The following is a 21,464-nucleotide window of genomic DNA, read 5'->3' as shown; positions in this document are numbered from 1 at the left end:
ACAAAGGGATGAATATTTGCTCTAGATAAAAAGAAATGTTAAAGGAACAAAGAAAATCATCTGACGATAAAAAAAAAAGGAAATTCTGTTAATTTTAATGTTGAAGAGTTAATTTAAAAATTTATCTCTTCATGAGCTCATGTGGTGGATTTGCTGGAGAAAAGTTGTCTGTGTGTGTGGGGACGTGTGTGTGTGTGTGTGTGTACTTTTTCAGTAATAATTTCATTCATATATTCATCAGCAGGCAGAAGTGCTGACGCAAGTCAGAAGGAGAGAGGAGGCACAGAGAGGCAGAGTGTGAGATAAAATGTGAGGAGGAGAAAGAAAACCAAAAATCCTCCCATGAAGGTAACTTTGTTTCCAGAGCATTAGGTGATTTTTTTATTTAAATATTAAAAATACATCAACAGAATGGACAGAAACTAAACCAGCAGAAAGCGAATATACTTTAGACTTTAGTGCTCTGGAAAGGAAAAAAGTATTTATACACCTTGAACTTTATGACATTTTACTACCAAACTAAACCAATCAAATTTTATTTGTATAGCAACAAAACATTTCAAATGCTTTACATCATAAAAACACAAAAATGCAAAGTCAGAACACAGTCAACAGTTAAAACAATACATTTTGCAGTCGTTACAAATCAAAATGTTTCATTGATTATGTTTCGAAAGTAACTCTAACCAGGTGAGTTTTTAGTCTAGATTTAAAGGAACTCAGTGTTTCGGCTGTTTTGCGGTTTTCTGGAAGTTTGTTCCAGATTTTAAAGTCTGTTGTCTCAGTGTAGGGACTGTGGAACTGAGTGATGTGCTCTGTCTTCATGGTTTTAGTCAAAACCTGAGCAGCAATGTTCTGGATTAGTTGCAACTTTTAGTGAGACCTGTGAAGACACTGTTGCAGTAATCAGTGCGACTAAAGATAAATGCATGGATGAGTTTTTCTAGATCTTACTGGGACATGGAAATGTTCTTCAGGTGATAGAAGGCCGACTTTGTAACTGTGTTAATGTGGTTCTGGAGGTTCAGGTCAGAGTTCATCACTACTCCCAGATTTCCTGCCTGATTCCTGGTTTTTAGCTGTAATAACTGAAGCTTTGCATTGACTCTAAATTGTTCCTCTTTAGGTCCAAAGATAATAACTTCAGTTTTGTTTCTGTTCAGGTGGAGATCGCTTGTGTAATTAGCATTTTAAGCAAACAGTCAAGTTGCACATAACAGAATGGTGAAGTGGAAGAAAAATTTATTACACTTTTTGTTATTTAATATCCTCATTAAATAAGAAACACAATTAAAACCACCCATTAGTTTAATGTGATAAGCCATTAATCATCCTCCTGCCACTTCCTGTTGTCTTATGCAGCCATACATTTTTTAACATGTTACATTAATAGCTTGACAGCTGAAACCAATGCCGGTCACCAGCTTTTTGTCCACCAGTATGACGTGACGTCACGCTGCAACTGGTCCACACAGCCTTTAGTAACGACATCTGAAGGTTTAAACAAACAAGAACAAGAACATTTGATAATGAGGCATCGCAATGAAAATGTCCGACCTTTGACCTTTTCACTGTCGTTACCTCGAATCCACTAGGAGTCTGTCCGCAGCTTCTCCGTTTCAGACGGTAATAAACAGATGATTCTGTGGCAAAGAGCGGCGCTGGGGAAATCCGGTTCCACTGGCGAAGGGTTTTCTGCAAGCGAAGACTAAAATCATCATTTGTCACAGCAAGGTTTTATAGTGGAGAGTATTTTTACTCATTTGAGTGACAAATCCTTACGTCTCAAAGGATTATGCAGCAGAGTCATTGCATGTTTTGGAAGTTTGTAACATCTTTAAAAGCTTTGTGTTTTACGATTGTATAAATGCTAATGCTACAGTTAGGTCATGATTGTATGTTATGTCATTCAACAACTATTCCTTTATATTACACCAATAATCATAGTTGTTGTTGGATCTACCCAAACTAAAATATGCATTTAATATGTTTTTGATTTAACATCAATAGGCTGCTAATTCTTCACAATCTGCTGTTTAAAATCCCATTTTTAAGCAATGAAAGACAGCAATATATGGGACAAGCTCTATATTTTGTATGTATTTTGTTTTTAAGTAGGTCAAACTGACTCTGCAATAAATCAGTAAATCCCCTGGCAGCTTTATATTTACCATTATTTACATTAAATCAAGAAGTTTCTGATAGAAAATGAGACAGGGATAATTCTATAATAAAACGATAATAAAGAAATATTTACAATTCTGATAATATTTAAATTATTATTGTTTTCAATAATCAGTGGATTATTTTTATTTATTCATTGTTTGCATGTTTCCTCTGGTAATTTCACCATTTATCTTTGAGTTTGGACAGCCTCACTGCCATCACCCTAATCTTCCAATTCAAGTTGTAAATTTGGAGTCAAGATAGATGAAACTAAGATTTAACTTAAAGCCACATCTGACTGGTGTATCAATAACTGTGGTTTGAGCCACATTGGTTATTTAAAAACCTGCCACTACTCTGCACTGCTGTGTAATAAAATAATTTTGCTTTTAGACCCTTTGTTGTTTATATTTTATAAGTTTTGGCTGACATTGATGCTTCTGATACATAAAGTCAATGTAGAAATATAAACCTGTTTGGTGATGTGTTGATGATGTTCACAGTGGGCAGTAATTAGTTACATTTACTCAGTAACAGTAACTTTTTGAAAAAATGTATTGAAGAGTATTTTTACTATGCCTTAGTTTTTACTTTTACTCGAGTAATTTTATTATGAAGTATTTCTACTTTTACTTGAGTAAAATTTCTGGATTTTCTACCCACTGAACAAAAAACAGTGGGTAGAAACTAACATGTTTTAACCAAAAAATCAACACAGACACATCTGCGGTTTTTAATTAAAGTTTCATAAGTCTTTTATCGAAAAAAACTGATTTGGAAAAAAATATTTTGACTATTTTTTCACTTATATGAATTATTGTCATTTTGGTCCATAAAATACCAAAATGTAACTTCATTTTTTTGGTCCATCTGATTATGCAATTTTTAAATATTAAATGATTGATAATTTGATCAGTTACTTGGATAAATGTTTTACCAAATACCTTTTTACTCTTACTTGAGTAATTTTAAGGTTTATTAAGAAGTTTTGCAAAGGTTATCAATCATTTTTCCCATTTCATTTGTAGTTAAAAAATATTTTATATTCATTTAAAAAAAATTTCCTTTCACAATGATTTTTGTTATTTTTTACAAGATCAGTTTACACCAATGGTGTTGCAGCTAATCGAACTCCAATAACACAAATGATTAGCGAGTGTTTTTTAACACATCTACTAAAGCAGTCGATAGAATAAAAGGCTGAGAAAAAAGCCATGGTAAGAAAAGATTAAAAGTAAAGCAATACAAGACAAAATTTACTAGATTTAGATTTTTTTTTCAGAAGTTTTTGCAGAGATAACATCCACGGTTCGCACTGCGTATGACTACAGTGCGAACCGTTGCATAAAGATACTGTAATTTCACATTTTCTTTGCGCAATTTTCTCTTTGGTTGATTTTTTTCTTCTTGTAAACAAATGTAAATTATATATATATATATATATATATTTATATCACACTACTCTACTGCTATGCTCTATTGTAATGTGCTAAGTGCTATTCTACAGTACTCAAGGCTATTGTTTCAATTCCTAATAAGCCTAAATACAAAACTCATGTTGCCATGCTTTACTGCACCCTAGTTGCCTAGCAACCTCCATTCACGAAGTGCCAAATGAGACAGAAAGAAGTATGAAAACATTATGGGGGAAAGAGAAATGACAAACCCAGAACTATGCTGTTATTATGTGTGTCAAAGGTTGATCATCAGAAAATATTGCAGTTTGTAGAAGTGATCATTTTTAGCACATAGTTTAGCATCGATATTTAAACTTTGCAGGTTTTTTTCCCCATTTTATTTTAAACATGCATTTTACTGCAGGATACCCGTGCTCTGTGGGTAGGAGAGCACATTATTATCGCAGCCAAAGCTCAGCCAATGCATGCTCAGCGTGTAGCGACAGTCCGCTGTTGCTACACGCTCATCCAGGAGGAGGGAACGTGAGTAAGTCCATGCAATCTGCCTGGTTTCCTTGGGTAGAAAGCCTTTTAACCAATTTAATTAATAAACTGAACTTGACTGCATTTTTTGATAACTAGGATCAATTTTAAATGAATGTACTGGACTTTTAAACTGTGCATGATTAGGTTGAATTATTTAAAGACTACAACAGGCATAATACATTATATGTATTTCTAATTAGTTGATAGAGCACTAAAGTGGAGATGCCCTAGCTGAAATCCATGTTTAACCGTAGATAAAATCACTTTAACTGTCTGTATTATTTATTGAATGATGTGGCATCATAGAGGAAACTTAACTTTGTTGAGATGCCAACAAAATGGCAATTTAGGAAGAATTTTTATTGTTATTATTCATGAAAACCCAGAGGACTGGTGGATGCATTTGTTTGCAAATGTCTGGCTCTGAATTTAATTAAAATGTTCTAGTCATTGCTATCACCCTGTTTGTCCCAACTGGTGTTTCTGCAAACGGACTCAATAGGCGGCTTCAACTCTGGATTATCGAGGTTAAGAACTCATCAAGGACTTTCTGAACAAGCGAGAAACAAATCAGTGGCATCTATCAGTCTGGCGTGAAACTCAGAGCCTTTCAGTGAAAGGATTTTCATTCTGACGGTCAAACATGTTGGGGATCGTGTGACGGTACAGAGCTGCTGTGTTGGTTCGGGATCTGAATAACTTTCTGTAAGTTATGAATTGTGCATTTGCAGCTATCAGATCATTTTCTTATGTTTCACAAGCTGCGTTTTCGTTGAACAATTAATTGCGCAATTTGACATTTTGAAAATAAATTTGCTTAATGGAAACACGACAATTAGTTCTTTGATAGAAGGTTTTGGTGCTAGGCTGATGTGTTTTTTGGGTTTTTTTTTTTTAGTTGTATCAAAATTGGTTTATTTCACAAAACTGCAGTGAAAACACTTTTTGCGTCACACGAGTCACATGTCCAACAACCAGGTGTTGCCACTGGCATAAACCATGAAGAAGAAGAAGACAGGAAGTAGTTGGAGGAACACGGCGCAGCATGTTTTTTAAAGACTTACCGTGTGAACAAACGTATACACATGTTATGTTAACACATGAAAAGAAACACAGCAACTATGTTTTTTCAACATTTATGACAGTTTTGCACACATTTGTAAAACACAACTTCTCTAAATAACTAAAATAAAAACAAGCCAAGACCGAACGTCTTGGGGTGGCTTTGTTGAAGTCTGAACCTCAATCAGGATGAAATACTGCGACATAACCTTAAACTGCCTTTTATGCTTGAAAATACATGAATTAAATCAAACCTGCCATGAATAATGGATGAATAAACTACTGCACTGCGATGTAAAGCTTTTGTTTGTCTAACCCTCATATTTTCTTTTCAAAAAAGATTTTTTGAAAAATAGAAATAAACCAATACATCAAAATTAAATTAATATGGAACAGAAAAAAGCAGAAAACATAAATCTTTATTATGCCATATATGCATGTGCATATTTATTTTAGGTTGTGTCTTACTTCCAGCACACAAATCTGATTTACAGGACATATACATTCTCTTTCAAGCTACCTTACAAAGAGTCAGCGTTCTGATTTTAACATAAGATTGTTTTTTTGGAAGTGGATGTGAAAATTAACAAAAATCAGAGAACATACTTGCCATGTTAGTCTTATAAAATGCAAACTGTCTTCTTTTCTACACATCCTGTCCTCTAAATGGCTGGAATCTGACCTTCATTTTATTTTTTTAAATTTCCAAAATCTCCTTGAAAGCTTCTGGTCCTCCAGTTCGTCTTTTGTTTTTTGCAGAATTTAGCTGCCAAGCGATTTTTGGCTGCAGGTCCTCTTGCTGCCTGAGACTGTATTTGTTGCTTGGCAACATTAACTTAGGGATGATTTCAACACAAAGCAACTGTTAAAGCTTCAGTGATTTAATGACACAACTCTTTTTCTTGGCTTTGCAGCAAGCTGTCAACTCTCAGCATGACATCCTGCTACCTGCAGGGTCTCATCTCATACTCTTATTGTCTCTCTGGGAATCAATGGTGTGTGTGGCTGTGTGTGTGTATGTGTGTGTAGCTGAGTTAAAAATCCTTTCATAAGCTGAATGTGAATCGAGTTGTAATGATAATTCACCCCAACAATTATGATACAGGTGCCCACAGAACTGACTTCCTCAAGTGAATATCCTGCTGTTTTTTTAAATAGAAAACTTTTTACTAATTACTAGAAGTTTGCGTTCTCCTGAGTCTGACTGAATGGGACAGAGTTAAATTAAAATTATTTGTTTTTAAGTTTAATTAATCTGTTTTTTCTTTCTTGTATTTTTAAATACATTTTAATATGCATTATCTTAACAGAAAAAAATCTGTACTAAACTCAACTGAACTAGTGTTATACTTGCCTTGAGATAAAAAATAATGTGATATTATGCAGGGTTGTACAATTTATTAACGTCACTGAACTCTGATCCAGAACCGCACAGCATTCTGGGGGATGTAGGCAGAGGAAAGGCTTTAGCTGCTCAACCTCATACAGCTAGCTAAGCAAGGTTGGCAGAATTTCTTTGGTTACCTAGCAACTCACTCTTTCTTTGGTTACCTAGCAACAACCTGTTGAGTGACTTGCGCAGCAACAGTTTAAGGTTCTGCCACCAATCCTCAAAACAGCATGGAAAGAAAACTGGATAAAACAGGAATATATTACCAGTTAGGTAGTATTTCAGATATGTAAAAAAAACACACACAAAAAACTAATCAACAATTATTAATATTAATTTATTTAATTTAATGATTTAATTTCCCTTTGGGATCAATAAAGTAGTTTTGAATTTGAATATGAAGTTTGTATTGTGATAATTTTTTTCAACCAAATCTGATATTGGGCCATAACCAAATCAAAGGTTTAGGTTTGTTTTTTAGGTTTTCCTTATTTTATACAGTATATCTCATCCTATGTTAGGTAGTTTGTTAAAATACCACACATAACCGACCGAGCGGACGCTAACTCAAAAGAGTTTTAATAAGTTGCACTTGTTTTGGGAGGACTAGATTTGACCTCATTTAAGTCCATCCATCCATTTTCTAACACCTTGTCCCTAGTGGGGTCAGGAGGTGCTGGTGCCTCTCCAGGTAACGTTCTGGGCGAGAGGCGGGGTCACCCTGGACAGGTCGCCAGTCTGTCGCAGGGCAACACAGAGACAGACAGGACAAACAACCAATCACACACACACACCAATTGACCTAACAGTCATGTTTTTGGACTGTGGGAGGGAGCCGGAGTACCCGGAGAGAACCCACGTATGCACAGGGAGAAACTTCATACAGAAAGACCCCAGGCTGGGAATCGAACCCAGGACCTTCTTGCTGCAAGGCAACAGGGCTAAAATAACATAAAAAAGCAATCAGAAACATAACATTTATAAGGCTGAAAATCTGTATATCTAAAGTGAGTTTGGCTGATTTGACAGAAAAATCTGCCAAGCGGCTTTAACACATGCAAATCTGGAGTCATAGATGTAACCCAGAGCGATCCAAATTGACACATTTCCGTTATGTGAAACTCATGACATGACGCTTTAAAGCTACACGTTATGTTTTTTTTCCTATTTATAGCCTTAGAGAAAACGCTATTCAGATACCGTTTAGAAACAAAAGGATATAACATATGGAGGAAGTTGCAGTTTGTTGCCTAAAATAGTTATACTCTCCAGAAATGCACAGCCTTCAGCTCAGCTCTCTCTAAACCTGATCTGCCTAAAATAGGTGGGAAAAAATCAGCTGAATCCAAACAGACAGAAATAGGATTTGTGGGCAAAACTTGGCCCTTATAAAGGGATTCAGCTCAACAATGTGTTACAAGTTGAGTAAAGTGAGAAATATTTTGTAGCATGTTCTCTGTTTCTTTTTAAAAGGTCTCTGAAAACCTTTCAAGCAAGTCTGAATTACTGAAAATCCTCTTTAAATGCTTTAAAATAACTTTTATTTATCCCAAAAAAGGGCAATTTAGTTTGCAGCTCTCTGGTCAGCATACCGAAAAAGAAAATACAAACAGTCTTATGCAGCGATTTGTTCCAGATTTGCTGACTGAATTTGATTTAAGGGCAATAATTCACCTGTCAGGCAATGATATAAACAAATAAAACAACTATTCACGTTTTGGCATAAAACTTTTATTCTGTAGCATCTAATTAAACATGGAAATTTCCTTCCACTTAAAACTCTGGTCCTGTAGAAACCATCATCGGGTTTAATCTATTGAACATCACAGAGTCAGGCAAATGTGGTCAAAGTGAATTTACATTTTTCTAACAGACAGCTTGTCAGATTGGAGACAGATAACATAAAAGAAAAAATTTTAAAAAGTTGCAGTTAATATAATAAAAGAATAGTGCAATACAAATATAGTCCCTTCAGTTTTCTTCATTTTACGTTTTATCCAGAAATGTTTGTGTATTTATTAGATTCTTTTATATTTTAGCATAATAAAATCTTTTACAATTGACTGCTACTTTCTGATAGTCCGTCACATTAAATATTAATAATATGCACTGAAATTAGGTTGCAATGTGACTAAATGTGAAGACTTTCAAGACAAATAAATACTCTTCCATAATCAAAAGTTATAAAGTTTTTTATCTATTTTGTTTGAAACTTGTATTTAATGCAGAACAATATATGACAGTAATTTCACATAAAATATTCTTAGAAAATTTTCATCAATCATCTGTTTTATAGTGCAAGTACAATAGAAAATATACTTTTGGTGTCACAAATGTGAGACATAAATACACATTACAGCCAGTCTGAATATAAAAATACAAGCTAAACTAATTTTGCTAGTTCAGTTGACAGTATTACAGTAAATATCACTGATATTTATCTTAGTATTAGACAGAAATGGATAGAGTACTCAAAAATGGTAATGCATTAATAGTTGTATTGTACTTACACTGTTAGGAACGAAGCGCGATCCAGCTGTAATCTTGTGGTTTTATTGTTGTCATGGCAACTCCATAGCAGCGGCCTGCCAAGATGGCTGTCAGTTATAAAGTTCACAGAAATGTGACGTCACGTAAGCACTATGTATTAGTAAATGCATACAAATACATACAATTATATGTATTTATAATTTTTTATAAATATAACTATAAATTATGTATTTATAACTGTTATAATGCATATATTCATATCAATTGGAAAAATAATAAGTTGAAACTGATCTTTTTCAAGCCTCGCAACCAGAACAAACCTCTACAATAATGAACCATTTTGGATTAATCTGAAGGACATTTCAACCCTGGAAGTGATTATGTTCAAGTTAATCTGATAAACGTCCAAGTGAAGAGGCATGTAGCGAGGCCTGGAGACAGAGAGAGAAGGATGACTCGCAGTGACAGGCTGGCCAGCTTCCTGTTTACTCGCAGACTGTGGTCAAACTCAGTCAATCTGGGAGAATCCCAGTGCTGCCATCTGGGCCTAACTGGAGCTTCAACCAGGCACCTCCAACTGGCACAGAGGAGGATAATGTGTCACTGTTACAGTAGAAAGAGGCAGAGCTGTAGAGTCAGGGGTTAGCTTAACACGTAGCAAGAGCAGCTCCTTAAAACTGCAGATTTACATTTCAAATTTTACCAAGAAAAATCCACACAAATCACTTTTCCCTGAGCGCTTTCTGCTTTTATCATAATACTAAATTATTACCACTGGGTTGTAATTCTGTGTTTTCTGCTGCAGTAGCCCTTTATTAGTTACATTTACTGCCTGAATGAAAAGGCACACCTTTTATTTTCTTTCTTTTTCAGAAAAAACAATTAAAACATAACTACTGCCTTCTGATGTGATTGTCTTAGGCTATATATTTAAACACCTATATAAAGCAGTATTATGTAGTAGTATTTTTACATAAATGCAAGCAAAAATACATTATTTAAAATTAAAAAAAAAAAAAAAAAACTTGCATAAAGCTGTCTGGTATCGTATTATGAAGGTAGTTTCATATTTATTTCGCTACCTCAGTGCCAAACCCATGGTTCTGTTTTGGTCGTGGAAGGATATGGAGAAAATTATTGTTTTAATATTTTCCCATTGCTGTTGCCTTTTTTTTCTTTTTCTATATGAAACAGGGTTTTATTTTCACAATGTTATAGACCTGGAGTTTGTCAAAAATTGGTTCCTTTATTCTTCAAGTTCATTTTGTTTGTTCAAAAGCTTATGTCTCCCAACATTTATTGGTATGCAAGTTATGTCATTAATCAATAAGTCAACATTTATTTGTATAGCAGTTCTTTAGTTATTTAAATCGTAAAAACACAAAAATAAGAAACCACAAAAACAAAATGCACTCACAAATTGAGAAACCAGTAAGAAACGTTACATTTTGTTCTGGCAGTTGGTGGTTACCATAGCAACCAGTAACTGTCAGCTCCGCCCCTTTTTCTGTTGTCGTTCTGTAACTTTGGGTCAGCTCCGTGTTTTCTTTGCAAGAACTATATTTTAACATGTATTTTAGACAATTCTAGCTACATGCAGGATTTACAGTGTAGTTTGCCACGTTTTTGTATATTTTTAACTAATTCATGTTGTGCATTTTAGCTGTGTGCAATTTTACAACTGCTGTTAGCTGAACCATTGCTCCATAGTTTTAAGGTTATTTACTGTATTTCATTTAATGTATACAGTATAAGTAGATTTTCTCTCTTGTTTGAATAAATACAGAGAAACTGAGTTTGTCTTTTGTGAAGTCAACCAGCTGGACTTGGAGGGTCATAGAGCCCTTATTTGTTTAAGAAAACAAACAAACGCTATAATGACTTATAACTGGGGGGAAAAAAATAAAAGGATTAATCTTTAATATATTTCTGAATTTCTAAGATCTTATTGGATACGCTGATCTGTGGCAACTATAAACTGGAGCGGTGCTGCAGGGAGTTTGTATTGTACTTTAACAGGGACAAAATTAAGATATCAGAACTACCTGGAGGCTATGCTTTAGTGAAAACTGGCTATTGAGCAAACCAATGGTGTGCCAGTACCCGACTGGCAGCTCCAGCAGTTGCAGCAGCCCACACAACTTAACTGAAAAGCCTGTTTCCTTATAGTTAAACCAACCGCCCCTGAATCTGGAGTGCACCCATATTCAAATGTCTATTTTTTACATCAATTTTTAACGCTGAAAGCTTGACAATATATAATTACACATAAATTAAAACATTTTTTTAAAGGTTTTTAAAATCTCCTTTTGATACTGCTATTACAGAGGAAAAAATTTTGTATTTGGTACAAGAAAAGAGTGTATTTTATTGGGATTGTCAGTGACGACAAAACACAAAATGGTGCATATCTGTAAAGGAAACTGACACGTAATTAAAAAGTTTCAACAAAAGTGTGGCATTCAACTCCTTTCAATTGAAATAGGGCTGAAATGATTAAATGGATGAATCTGCAATGAATCGATTAATAACCATCAACTAATTTAGTTTTCAATTAAATTAAGTATACACAATATCACAATATTATAATAAAAATAAAGAATATCCACAGACATTGACAATGTTGATGTTCAGGTCTTACAATCTTTAAAGTAGAATAAATAAAGCAAAAAACAAAAGTTGAATAAATATACACATAAATTGGTCAAATAAAACAATGTGTACATTTTCACCTATACTATTTTCTTAACAGAAAGTGTCAAAAAATACATTCAAATACATATAATAAATGGTCTCTTACAACAAAAGAAAAAGAAATTTAAAAATATAACAGAGGCTCTAATCCTCTAAAAATAAGATTTTGGAAGCTGCAGCATATGTTAAATCTGCCCTAATTTCATCAATTAAAAACAAACAAATAAATAAAAATGGTAAACTTCTCAAACAAAAACAAAACAAAAATAACATGGCAGCTGCCTTTTGGCTAAACTTCTACTCATAATTCTTATACCTGCCCGTATTGTGACCAGCTACTTCCTCTCTTTTTGTTCTTTTGTGTCTCTCACGTAAAGTCAAAACCAGCGAACAATTAACGAGCACAAACTTGTGCGCAAGCGCAAAACGCACGTACTCGCGAGTCCTGGTTCCATCTTCAGCCATCTCTTCGCAATGCCTCGTTCTCTCCTCCCTCTCCTCTCTCCACGGAGGACAGATGGGAGGAGACGCTTCTGCTGAACGTGTTGGGTCTGTTTTTTTTATTCCTGCAGCGGAGAAAACGCCTCTGCTCTCCGTCGGTCACAGGTCCGATCATTCACGCCTCAGGTCTCTCTCTTTCTGCGGGGTGTGCCCGCATCTTTCTTCTTCTCTTTTGGACCGAGGACAAATAGTAACTAACTGGAGGCGCCGCGGTGTCTTTGTGTGAAAGCCGCTGAAGTGGATTTAAATCTTCCTAAAAATGAGCGTGGGACCAGATGCGCTCGTCTCATCCGTTCTCTGGCCGCTGCTTGCGCGGGTACCTGTCCCGGTTTCGGACCGGTTCGACTGATCCCCGTTCGATGCTGCAGAATCCACAGGGACCAATAAATAAAGAGATTTTCCTAGGAACCGGATTCACCAGCAGCATCCTGCCAGATGGATAACTACTCCGCGTTACCACGTAAGGCACCGACAGAGTGACACAAACCTGCTGCAGTATTTCTCATTCAGCCCGGTAACGCTGGGGATCCCTGAATGGATCATCTGATTAGTGAACCAGATCATCATTTTCCCAACGTTTCACCGCGATTTACTCTAAAAAGAATCATACCACAAGTTTAATTCTGGATTTGAATCCATTAGAAAATATTAGAAAGGAATAGAAGACATGTTTTTTTTTAAAATTTGGCTCATAAAGAAGGTAAAAAATTAGCATTTTTAGTAAATTAGCTCACTAAAATAGCCTAAAAGTGATACTTTTTCTTCATTATATGTTAATATTTTATCTATCTATATATCTATCTATGATAATATATGATGCAGTGTCATATACTTTGCCATTTTGACATGTAACTGTCCTGCCGTCATGGAATCATGGTTTCAAACATTATGTCTCTCTTTCTCTCTGTCTCTGTCTCACACGCACACACACCCCCACGCACACACACACCTGTTAAATCCTCTACCCTAAGGTAGTACCGCTTATTATCCTACTTAGCCCACATTTTAGCCATACCAATCTGTCACACTTGTTACAAGCTTGTAATGGCACACGCTTTTTTGTTGTTGTTGTTGTTCACCATCTGGCTGAATGGTTTATTACCTTATTTTATTTTCTGGACTTAATGCTTTCTGTTTCATTGCATGGTATAATTTGTTGCCCAGTCCTCTCTGACTTACGATTCACGTGAAAGTAGCCTCGGTTTTACTCAAAGAGAATATTTAATTCTAATCTTCAGTGCAACATATTCAAAGCGCTGCTCATAAGATGACTCTTTTAATCTGTTTCCTTCTCAGCAGGGCTATGCAAGCGCCACTAATTGCCTTAGTTTGTATGATTTGCAAACACTTGAATGTGAGATGTGTCTTTTTTTGTGGTCATATAAGCTAAGAGCAGCTGAGGCTGCCTGCAGTCAGTTATTAAGACATGCATGTCTGGATAATGTGTACTATCAGTTTCTGTGTGTATATTATTTCTTTGGCTTTATGGTTTCAGAACATGATGTTCTGCTGAGAAAATTTGACTTTTATGTTCTTGTGATATCTGCCATCTTTACACTTCTATCTCTCTAAAATAGGGTTGTTTTCAAGAATAGGCCAATTTCCTGTATTCTATGAGATATTGTGGAGAAAAGGTAGAAAATCTGGGTTATTCCTAGTCTGTGATATGTATCATTTAGCAGTATTTTATCTTTGTGAGTAAGTTCTGGCCTTTTTTCCATTTCCTGTCTTCAGAAATATATATATTTTATGCTGTAAGACAAAATACCACCCTTGAGGATGAAGTACCAGTTTGCTTTGGCTTTCCTGTTTGTGTCCGTTGAGTAATTACAAAATTACACATATTTGTTATAGATGAACGGATCTGATTTTAATATCTGTAAAATAATTTATATCATGTGTCCTCTGAGCAACGTCATGCTTTATGGTTTATTTTGCATTATATTTAAATTAATTGCACTTTCTGAACCATTTGAAAGCAGGTTTGTTGCGGTTTATTTTTTACATGCTTGACCAATCAACCTGTTGTTTTTGTCAGTTTCAGTTTATTATTTATTTCTAATTGCGCTGACTGAACAAATTAAAGTTGTTTTTTCATGTTTAACCAAGCTTGTGAAGCTGTTGGTAGATTTAAGTGCTGTACTGGTGCAGAGTTATCAAATAAATTTGTAATTTATTACATTTATGCCTTAAAACAAAATATTTTAAGTTAATTCAACACTGCTTTTCTGTATCATCCGATACTAAACCTCAGATATTGGTATCAGTATCGGAAGTGGAAGAAATGGATCGGTGCATTCCTTGTTTCAACAAATTGGCACAAATTGCTGAGAATTAGCACTGTATCAATAAGTGAACTGAAATTATGCAATCATTATAGAGTCTTTGGATGTTTGCAGATAAGGTAGACATTGAAAAGTCAATATTTTGCTCTTTGAATCATTCCTAGATTCCTTTGGAGAGTATAGAGGAAAACTGATGTCAGTACGTTGGTGATTTGACTTTTGGTGGCTGTTCAATTTCCCACCATAACAGACAAACAGATAACAGTGACCTGATGTTTTATTAAATAAATACACAGATCATTTCATCCATTACTGTGGTGTAAAAAAGATGCTGGTCATTTGAAATGCCTGGCTTCATGCACGCCCACATTTCCACCCCTATCAAACCCTGAAAAGTGTTGGTAACGAGTCTACATGCTGTCAGACCTTCCTGCAACATCCTTTAACACACAGCTCATCTCATCATGCCACTTCAAATGCCATTTTGTGCCATCTCATTGCAAATTGAATTAGTTTCATTCACATCTCTGAGCTCCATGTCTATCAAATTGGGCCATTCCCTGTGGGTGCTCAACTTGGTTTCTCTATTTTGTCTCGTCGGTGAGTACTAGGCTTGTAATTTTATTATTTATCATGACGATGATGAAAAAAATAACAAAATTTATTGGTCTTTTTGGTCTGTAAATGTATCACTGCCATGACTCAGAGCCTCAAAAACAAATAAAATTCCCCTTTCATCAAATACACAACTTCACCACTTCAATTACTTTAAGTAATTGAAGTACTGGGGCAGCTATGCTGCTAGGCAGTACATAATAATTGTGTCTGATTGCATTTTGAAACATAAATGGAGCATTTATTGATTGAAGCGTAAACAACTGTATTAGTAATCATCAGCCATTATCCCTGTTTTGAAGGTCTGCATTCTTATATTCACAAGATAGAAATTTTCTAATTGGTTTTTTGGCCCAGTAAAACAATCTCCCTTTAGAGTCCACATTGCATGTGACTCCAGTTTACCTGTCAGTGGTCATAATGGTATTATTTACCAGTGCAACTCTTCTATTGGGTAATATGTAACATTTAAAGGGGGCATATAATGCATTTTCCAAACACATAGTCTCATTTTATAATACAATCATGTCAGTACGTTAATTTCAGTTGTTATGAAAATGTTGTATATACAGTACAGACCAAAAGTTTGGACACACCTTCTCATTGAATTCAATGAGAAAGTGTGCCCAAACTTTTGGTCTGTACTGTATGTATATAAAAAATTACCTAATTTCAATTTGACTTTGTGTTATAGTCGTACCTGACATCTTGAAATTGGACGCTGTCTCTTTAAGAACCCCCTACCCTTTACAACACTCCCTATTCAGCACTTTTTTCAAACAAGGCTTCTCCATGATGCCGTTTGCAACCAGTTATAGGAGTGTTGCACTTTCTATGATGAACCCAAGAGACTTACAACTCCACTAGGTTGTTTGCTAATTGCTGCTGCCACTAGTCTGAAGGAGCCGTGTGGACGAGGTGCGACACTCCGATTGATCAGGGAACGGCATTATTACATGATATAAAGCTAAAAAACAGGTGATTTTTCATAATAATTTTAGTTTTTTTTATGTAAAGCACTTGTTGCTGAAATGTGTTATACAAATAAACTTGACTGATTCAATTTCTACTCTATCAGAATAAGTGGAGATAGCGGTTAGATTAAAACAATCACTTTGTTGACCTATGGCACGTGTCAAACCCAAGGCCTGGGGGCCAGATGTGGCCCGCCGTTGCTTTTTATGTGGCCCTCTAGACTCCAAATTACATCAATAAGTACCTCCAGTTTTTCACAAATCTGCAAAATTCACACAAAAGCAACAAATCTCCACATTTTTTCAGATTTCTTGCCAATTTCTTTTCAAAATTGATCCAAAATATTGGGTTTAACTAACTGCTGCCTCAGCCATGATCGATACTGCGAGTAATAAAGTCACATTTATATCATATGCATTAGTGCAAATATCACAAAAAGTCCTTACAAACATTTCTAAATGAAATAATTTGATGATGATTACTAAAACCACAAAAACAACCACAAAATCCAATCAGAGATATTTATTAATATTTTAACGTTTTAGTGAGTTTTATCAATACATTCTGGCTCAACCGGCCCTTTAAGAACAATCAGATTTTTGATTTGACGCCTCTGATCTATGATGTGTAATGCATGCTGTAATGATGCATACTTTAACAACTATTAGCTGAGACTGATGACTCACCACAAACTGCCTGATGATCCTTTTATTATTAATTCTTATTTTTGATGCCTGTTTTTACATATTTCAAGCTTTTAATTCTGATTTATATCATGTGAAGTATAAAGCTTGTATAGAGACTGATACTGTAGCTTTTGTCCTTATAGTGAGGAAAGACCTTTTCACAGCATGATAGGCTTCAGTAAGAATCAACACAAAGAAAAAAAAACTATATAGAATCTTTTAGTTTTCATTTAAAACAGTTTTCCACTCAGGTTGAACTTGCCAGCTATATTTTTACAGCTTATCTTTTTGTGTAGAAATATTTCCAGAGAGCTGCAAGTTAACGTAAAACACAATAGCCTAGGAAGAGTAAGGAAGCACTGGATTACATTCTTCTTTGTGATTGTCGTTGCTGGCAATATAACTGTGCAAATAGGAAATCTGAAAATAAATTTGCTTAATGGAAACGCAGCAATTTAAAATAAAAACTCACGTTTTTCAATATAAAGATTTTCCGCTATATCCAAATTAGTGTGTTTCGCAAAACTGCAATTGAAACACTTTTTTTCACATCACGAGTCACATGATCAACAACCGGATGTTATTACTGGCGGAAAAGACAAAAAAGAAGACGACAGGAAGTGGAAGGAAGACGATGGCGCTGCATATTTATTAATAATCGCGTAAACAAACTTATTATGATTGCGTTTTTTTGACATATTGAAATATCCACTAAGTTTTGCTTGTATTTGTAACAAATGAACAAATTTTAAACTGAATGGTAAGAAGGAACACTTTTGAGGTTTTGGAACTGTTACTTTTGAAAACCTTAGCGTCCGTTGATACCGATACCCAGTATCACTTCCAGTTCTTCTTAAAGTCAATAGTTGTTTTTACTGATGGTACAAAGTCAGCTTTAATGTGAGATGTAAATATTTCCAGCACCACCTTGTTACCAACACTGCCACCAAACTAAACAAAAACTGCCATCAAACTAAAACACAACATAAACTTAAATGACATGGTGCAATAGATACAATAAATACATAAGAAATTATATAAAACAAATAAACATGCCTCACTGGTTGACCCTTCATTAGAGGTAGAAATTAAATCATTAAAACAGATCTGACTTAAATTGCCATTTGCTTTTCCCATGCTTCACCATGGGGTGCATCTTTTTCTGGTGCCCCAGCAGAACCAACATGCTTGATACTAGTTCCTACTTGGAACCTTTCAAAATGCATGTCATCATAACGCTAACATATGCATGTTAGCAGAACTGAAGTTATTATTTTTGGACCTAAAGAGGAACGATCTAGAGTCAATGCACAGCTTCAGTTATTACAACTAAAAACCAGCGATCAGCCCGAAACCTGGGTGTAGTGATGGACTCTGACCTGAACCTCCAGAGCCACATAAAGACAGTTACAAAGTCGGCCTTCTATCACCTGAAGAACATTTCCAGGATTAAAGGACTAATGTCTCAGCCAGATCTAGAGAAACTCATCCATGCGTTCATCTTCAGTCGTATTGATTATTGCAACAGCGTCTTCACAGGTCTGTCCAACAAATCAATCAAACAGCTGCAGTTGATCCAGAATGCTGCTGCTCGCGTTCTCACTAAAACCAGGAAGATAGAGCACATAACACCAGTTTTAAAGTCCCTCCACTGGCTCCCTGTAGCTCAAAGAATAGACTTTAAAATACTGTTGTTAGTTTATAAATCACTGAACGGCTTAGCACCACAATACATTAAAGATCTGCCGTTGTTGTATGAACCTTCCAGACCTCTCAGGTCTTCCGGTTCTGGTTCTGCTCTGCATCCCCAGAACCAGAACCAAACGAGGAGAAGCAGCTTTCAGCATCTATGCACCACAAATTTGGAACAAACTTCCAGAAAACTGTAAAACAGCTGAAACACTGACTTCCTTTAAATCTAGACTAAAAACCCACCTGTTTAGGATTGTATTTGAAATGTAATCAATTACAAATTCATTGATGGAACTTGACTTAATGCTGTGTTTTAATTGTTGATTCTATATTGCATTGTGTTTCTGTGTTTGATATGATGTAAAGCACTTTGAAATGCCTTGCTACTGAAATGTGCTATACAAATAAAATTTGATTGATTGATTGATATGCATAATACAAACTAAAATTATGGCAGGAAAACCCAAACATGTTTTCGTCTCCATTTGATCATAATAATTACAATTGTTTGCATGTGTGCACATAGACAACTGAAAGAAGTGTCCTGTATTTAGCTGTGAACCATTTTACATTTGAGTCGCTGGTGATGGTGAATGCTTAAGGCTGTCCTTGGTACATGCAATTCTGTCTTGATGTTCTTAATGTTTTTAACATAATCCTTTCATTTCTATTTGCTTAAATATTGAACTCCAATAATAATTTGTGTGCCTCCAGTCTCGGGTTTCCTGTACATTCTTTGGATTGTCTACATAATTCTGGCAGCTTCATTTGTCGTGGCCACACACTGAACCCATTTTAGTCTCATCAAGGATGGTGTGCAGTCTTTGACGATTTAAATATAGCATTCCAGAGCTGAGTGAAATAAAATGAATCTTCTGATGTATCAATATGTCGTCTTCAAAGTAAGCCTTTGCATGCAGGTGGGAAAAAAGTTGTGTTTTTTTTTTTTTTTTGGGTTGCTCTGCTAAAGCTTTCACAGGATGCGCTGCCGTTCTTTCTGTTCCCACTGCTGCTGCTGCTGATGCTGCTCGTTGCCTAGTGACTGTATCCATGGTACCGGCTCCTATCGTCATGGTGATAGGCCAAGGGAGAGAGACCCAGTGAGGGAAGGGGGGACAGAGATACCAGTGCATCTGCAATGTGTGTGTGTTTGGGCGTGGGTGTGTGTTTGTGTGTGTGTGTGGGGGCGTGTGTGGGTGTTTGTGTGTGTTTGTGGGGGGGCGTGTGTGTGTGATGTGATGAGGAGGACGGATTGTGATATATATTCGAGGACGATGGCGATGAAAATTATTGCGCCTCAGTCGTGACATATCGGTGTTGTCAGTTTGCCGGTGGCACGCTGAAGGACATGGAAAGTCGAGTTTAATTAATCTCCATGTGGCAACTTTTCCACAGAGGAAGCCGTTTCAGTTAGGTGACATTTCAAGAGTGTAACGAATAAAAAACAGGAGAGACCTGACATAAATAAAAAAATGGATGGATGGATGGATGGATGGAATAGAGTTACAACTTATCTAGATTTGATATGTTAGGGTATTTTGTATGGGGGAAAAAATAAACCTGATTGTGGATTTTTCTTTTCTTTTTATCTTGTAAGCTCAATCGTACTAATCTGATAATACATTACATTTAATTAGAGTTGATTAATCACGATTAATTGATTATCAAAACAATCGTCATCTATGGGTGACTAGTTTTTAGGTTTAGTATCTTCAGGTATTTTATGTGTAAAAAAAAGTAAACTTGATGGGTTTAGAGCTCTTAGTTTGTGGAATATTTATTTCTTATAAACTCCACAGTCAAAATCTGAAAATCCATTAAATTCAATTAGGGCTGAAATTATTAATTGTGATTAATTGATTTTTTTAAAATCATCAACTAATTTAGTAATTGAGTAATGATTAACTGGAGCATACAAACTCAAAAAGGACAATAATGAAAGAATACCGTACTCAGAGGAGTAATTAAGCCAAAATTTTATAATATATCAATAGATTTTACATGTAAAATTGAAAAAATAAACTTTGTTCGTAAATACTTCTACCCAAAACTCCTGAAGTAGCATAGCTTTACCTTCACAAAAAAAGTTTTTAAGCACCTTCTGGTATCCAGTTATCAATCAGTTAATCCTAAAAGTAATCAATATATCAGCCCTACACTGTATTGATGTTAAGTCAATCAGTAACAGCTGAGCTTAGAAGTGTTGTTAAATGTATTTTTATTTATTTTTGGCAGATGCATCCAGTTTCGGCAATAAAATGCTTGTTTTCTCATTTTAAGAAAAAAATTGAAGTATTTATTCATTTGCATCTTTTAATGTATTTCTAATATTGCATAAGAAGGATTAAGAATCTGCCAATTGTTTGATCTGATTAATCGTCAGAATAACTAAAATAACGGTTAGCTGCAGCTGCAAATGTAACAAAATGTGTTCCAACATCCTATGGACTGTTAGGACTTGTTGGATTCTGATTGGATGTTATTCTTGTGTCTGTTTCACCAATATAACCCACATTGGTAAAACTTACCGGGTTTGTAAGTCTTAGTTAAGACTTAGCTGGATTGCAAACAGGTATTAAATAAAAAAGCTCAAATTGTACAACAGGTCTGGGACCCACATGGCTCCACTTTTCACTAAGTTGTCCTGCATCAAACCTGTGTTGGCCATTATTTCGGGGCCGTTTTGTAGCCAGTGGACGGTCCCACCTGGGGCCCATTTTTCACCTTATTTGCGACTCACGTGAGTCAAAGTTTTCTCGGATAAGCCTGGAAACATATGAGCTTTTAAGTGCAGGTAAATAACGCTCTAAATCATAAATGCGTCCCACTTACCGTATTTTCCGGACTATGGAGCGCACCATACTATAAGCCACACCCACAAATTTTTTGAAAAAACCTGGAAATGTACATATATAAGCCGCACTGGGCTATAAGCCGCTGGTATTTCCGCCGCTCTCGGTTTTCC

General features: G+C 35.5%; 1 protein-coding gene across 11 annotated transcripts in view; it reads left to right on the top strand.

Moving 5' to 3' along the window:
• Positions 1 to 21,464, top strand: part of lrrc7 (leucine rich repeat containing 7) — a 140,233-nt gene that overhangs the window by 31,626 nt on the left and 87,143 nt on the right. For 10 of the 11 annotated variants that reach the window (XM_032572758.1, XM_032572766.1, XM_032572757.1 and 7 more), the window contains exon 1: positions 12,368 to 12,706. The exons of the other annotated variant lie outside the window; for it this stretch is intronic. In XM_032572758.1, coding sequence (XP_032428649.1) covers positions 12,682 to 12,706 — 25 coding nt within the window. In that variant the 5' untranslated portion in view covers positions 12,368 to 12,681. Of the gene's footprint in view, positions 1 to 12,367; positions 12,707 to 21,464 lie in introns of those variants that run through there. 11 annotated transcript variants of the gene reach the window in all.

Source organism: Xiphophorus hellerii, chromosome 9, assembly GCF_003331165.1.
Source record: "Xiphophorus hellerii strain 12219 chromosome 9, Xiphophorus_hellerii-4.1, whole genome shotgun sequence".
Classification (NCBI taxonomy): Eukaryota; Metazoa; Chordata; class Actinopteri; order Cyprinodontiformes; family Poeciliidae; genus Xiphophorus; species Xiphophorus hellerii.
The sequence above is the reverse complement of the archived record's forward strand: the minus strand, read 5'-3'. Positions and strand labels throughout refer to the sequence as shown.